This window comes from Lactuca saligna, chromosome 4 (genome assembly GCF_052625555.1).
Source record: "Lactuca saligna cultivar CGN05327 chromosome 4, ASM5262555v1, whole genome shotgun sequence".
NCBI lineage: Eukaryota > Viridiplantae > Streptophyta > Magnoliopsida > Asterales > Asteraceae > Lactuca > Lactuca saligna.
In genome coordinates this window covers 157,860,635-157,864,784 of record NC_136420.1, presented here as the reverse complement: position 1 = coordinate 157,864,784, position 4,150 = coordinate 157,860,635, and the positions used below count along the sequence as shown (strand labels likewise).

Sequence of the window (4,150 nt, the reverse complement as noted above, 5' to 3'; positions counted from 1 at the left end):
TGAAAAAACAAATTGAAGAAATAATAGATGAAAACAATATTTTTTTACTATATGAAAATCGGTTTTTCATAGATTTGAAAACCGGTTTCTAAACCCGTTTTTTCAAACCGGTTTGAACTAGCAATATACTCAAACCGGCGATTTGGTTTCGGTTTCTCAAACCAGTTTCGGATCTTGAACCGATTTTTTGTGCACCCCTAATTGACACATCAACAACTATGATCAACAATATCAATGATCGATCTTGTTTATCAGTAGTAAAGGTATAAAGTAAAAACAAACAAAACAAGATGTAAACAACAGAAGCTCATTTACCATCTAAAGTCAATATTACATTACAATCTCAAACTGTCAAACAAACAAATTTCCATCTAAAAACCAATAATCCCAACACCCGAATATCTTTATTTTATAACAACCAACTTACAAAACAACATTATATATAAATATTTATAGATATATATATATATTATATATGTATACCATTAAATCGCCACCGAAGCCCCTCTATCACTCTACTCATTATTCCTCCCAATACAAAATCTGTTTCTTTTAGTTGTCATTCTTCGGTTATTGTTTACCCAAATCTCCCCATGTCAGTTCCATAATCAAGAAATAAATCTCTCAAGCTCCAAGTCTTGTGTGTAGCCATTGACACACCTCTTCCATCTCTTTAGGAACCGTGTAATGACCAAGCCTACAAAAATCACAATAAATTTTCCTCTTCCTTTTAGGGTTTTGATCTTATGACAATGAAGTATGCAATTTTGTTTTTAAACTCATACATACCCTTGGTAGCTTTTGAACGTTACATATCGAAAACCGGCGGAACTCATCATCTGGGAAGACCTCTCTCCGTAAGTATACGGAACTACTTCATCACCTGTAATGCAACAAGTATCAGCGCACTACATAACAAAACAGAACAGACTGTACCGTGTTTGACATGCATTGGACTCAGACTGCAACTCATGCCTTCGGACGATCAAATCATTGGAAATTGCCCATCAAGATTTTTCCAATCCTACTATGTCCAGTCTCATACAGTCTTGTCATGTCATGTCATATAACCTGTCTAGTCTCGTTCAGTCCAGTCAAGTCATGTCATGTCAAGTGGTAAAGTAACAGACATGACATAGTCTTGATTTGAAATACGTACTGAGTCCATGACAGAGCAAAACGGGCAATGAAGCAGCACGTCTTGCGGCTTCGTTTGAACCGCCAATTTTGTTCCTTAAATTCCTGTAAACATATATTTACGTAAATATTCAAATACATAAAGCTTTTCTTTTATCAAGTAAAAAGTTTTTTTTTTTTTTTTTTTAAATTACAAGAATTATACATACCTAGCACCAGGAAGCCACCCACTCAATCCAACAACAGCTTTTAAGTTAATTGGGTAAGGATTTCCATTTCCATATTTCCCTTGAGCAAAACAAGCTGCAGAGTAAAGTGCACATGCAGCACCCATACTAAATCCACCAATCCCAAGTTTTACTGTTGAAAAATAAAACGAAGTCAATGTGTGAAAAATAATTAAAAAAAAAAAAAAACATCAGAATTAATTAGGGTTTCTAGTTTGAGTGAAATTACCATCAGAGGGCTCGGTTGATAACAAGTTTGCTATGTGAGCTATTGAAGCATCTAACCCTTCAACGTCATTTGGACCATCTTCTGAAAGCTCTCCTTCATCAAACCCTGTTAAGAACAAAGAAAATTAGTAAATTAAATATGTTGATTTTTTATTTGAATTAAAAAAATGTTTTATGGATTACATGCAGCGCAAGGGAATCCACCAAGCACAGTCACTGGGCGAGTAGGTGCAGTTGGGCATATCCATTTAATCTGAAAAAAAAAAGTAACATTTTTAAATGGTGTTTTTTTAACAAAAAGAAAAAAAGAAAAACAAAAGGAAATAAATAATAATGCTTACATTTGGAAGAGGAAGATTGTCCAAGAGCTGTGACCAACTGCAGTTATATATATGTAAAAAAAAGAATCAAGATTTGTGTAAAAATGTAAGAATTTATTTAAAAGTTAATGAATGAATCATAAATGATAAATCTACCTTGAACCATTATCACCAAGGCCATGCAACCAAACTATAGTTGCTTGGTGTTTTGCTTTTGGCCTCACAACATATGTTCTTCCGAATTCCACAGTTCTCCTAGCTGTTCTACTACCTGGAATTCGTTTGAGACTTTTATCAAACAGTTGGTGTGCAGCTATTGATTGAACAGTGAATTGAACGGAAAAAAAAAGGTAGAAGGGGAAATGGAGTTTGAACTGACCGGAACCCATTGAAGCGCTTGAATAACTCATCTTGGACATGTGAATCGTTTGAGAGGAAAATGCGTTGATCGGTAATTAATCACTAATGAAGATCACTACCACCGGCTTGTATCAGTGAAAACGTGTGCTGCAATATGAAGAAATAGGTTTGTTGGGGGAGTGTGAATTTATAGGCAAATTGGGAATGGAATAAAAGAAGTGAATATTCAAACACTAAATATGCATATATGTGAACCAGCTACACATTGTGCCTAAAATCCAAAAAGAAACAATGGCATCCATGGAAAGGAGAGGTGAAGAAAAGGGGAAAAGCAAGAAATCTTTTTCATAACGAGAAAGATAGAGATGGAAAGAGAAAGGGAATCAAATGCAGAAAAACACAGGGCACAAAATCAAGAAACCCCACTTCAGGTAATGGGATTAAGGGCTCAAAAACATTGTCGATGGAGAGAATCTATGCTTGGTGGTGCAGTGGACATATTAAATTTAAAGCCACTCTCGCAAGCAACAAAGAAAGAATATTACGCGAAACATGACAAAGAACAATCCAATTTGGTAAACTTTTTTTCTTTCAATTCTTCAATCATTTGTTTATACATTTCTACCGATGATTGATGGATACCCATTAGCTTCAAAGTTAAGTTCAAGCGTCTAACTTATCATCACTACATTCCATGACTTTCAATAATCAAGATTCAAGAACAACATGGGAAGATAAGAAAAAAAAAAAAAAATTACGCCCACCTGAAATTCAGGGTAAAACAGAGACATAATAATTATAATCTGGAAATCAAATTCTACAAAGTGATGAGGGTTTTTGTTTGTTTATGCTTAGTTTACAGAGAACAGGAGCAGAATTCAAAAGCATCTTGTACCCTTTTTTTTTTTTTTTTTTTTAATTTTAAATTTCAAATTCCCATTGATTTCACTGCCCACTGCTACAGACCTTCCTGGTTTTGGGTACATTCCCCGTGCCCATCTTTTGGAACTACTCTCTCTATTTCGTCATTTTCCATTTTCAAGTGAGTCATCATGTTTTTGAATTTGATTAAGAATTTATCGACATCTGCACGCTTTTATCTTATCGGGTTCAAATTACCCTAACTTTTATTCATTTTAATCACATGGTTATTCGGATTATTGTGCAACTTAAAATTGAATTTTGTTTTTTATATTATTATTATTATTATTATTATTATTTGCTTTTGATTTTAGATGGAACCCGGAATTATGCTTAGATACTTTTTAAGGATTATTGTTACCGCATCCAACTTATTATTTTTATTTTAAAACGATTTTTAATATTTTTCTTGGCAAATGGTATTGACTTTTACAGTTTTAAAAGGTCGATTTTCTTAGATTTTGTTTGGCTCGAACAATGATTCTAAAGAAATTAAAATTTGAATTTGAAAATGAATCTGCTAAGAATTTGAATTCAATTTCATATATTGTATGATTGATAGGAAATTAAATTTGAATTAATTTTAGATTATGTTTGGTTGGCAGGAAATTGAATTGTAATCCATGTAAAATTAAAAAAATTGTTATTTTTTTTGTCTGTTTTGCTTAATTTACTTTGTTTTCTATCTTACATGTAAATATATAATATACAAACTACAAAAATAGTTAATTTTCATTTTATTAAGTGAGCTTTCATGTTGGTGGTGGTGGGTGGAAGTGGCGGTGATGGTGGATGGTGCTGGTAATAGTAGTGGTGGTGGATGGTGGCGGTGGTGGTAGGTGATGGTGGAAGTAGTGGTGGCAGTAGGTGGGTAGTGGTGGCAACAGTAGTAGTAGGTGGTGGCGGTAGATAGGTGGTGATGGTGGTGGCGGTAGGGGTTTAAAGTGTGTGGTGGAG

The 4,150-nt window shown here is 33.9% G+C and overlaps 1 protein-coding gene across 2 annotated transcripts; it reads right to left on the bottom strand.

Annotated features, from left to right (window-relative positions):
* Window positions 1-293: 293 nt before the first annotated feature.
* Window positions 294-3,146, bottom strand: LOC145042987 (uncharacterized). 2 transcript variants are annotated; one of them, XM_078991515.1, is made up of 10 exons: window positions 3,037-3,146; window positions 2,292-2,419; window positions 2,069-2,183; window positions 1,934-1,970; window positions 1,776-1,845; window positions 1,594-1,698; window positions 1,347-1,497; window positions 1,160-1,242; window positions 790-883; window positions 294-697 (listed from the first exon to the last, which is right to left on the bottom strand). In XM_078991515.1, the coding sequence occupies exons 2-10, from the start codon at window positions 2,329-2,331 to the stop codon at window positions 625-627; spliced, it is 768 nt and encodes a 255-aa protein (XP_078847641.1). In that variant the 5' UTR covers window positions 2,332-2,419; window positions 3,037-3,146; the 3' UTR covers window positions 294-624. The 2 variants fall into 2 exon arrangements, with proteins under 2 accessions (XP_078847641.1, XP_078847639.1); XM_078991513.1 differs by lacking the exon at window positions 3,037-3,146 and having other exon boundaries at window positions 2,292-3,014.
* Window positions 3,147-4,150: the final 1,004 nt, after the last annotated feature.

Excerpts from the sequence above, each read along its gene's own strand:
- LOC145042987 (XM_078991515.1), bottom strand. The coding sequence starts at position 2,331 with ATGTCCAAGATGAGTTATTCAAGCGCTTCAATGGGTTCCG. Across the intron at positions 1,971-2,068 it reads CTTGGTGATAATGGTTCAAG|TTGGTCACAGCTCTTGGACA; the intron begins GTAGATTTATCA and ends ATATAACTGCAG. Across the intron at positions 884-1,159 it reads TTTGCTCTGTCATGGACTCA|GTGATGAAGTAGTTCCGTAT; the intron begins GTACGTATTTCA and ends GTTGCATTACAG.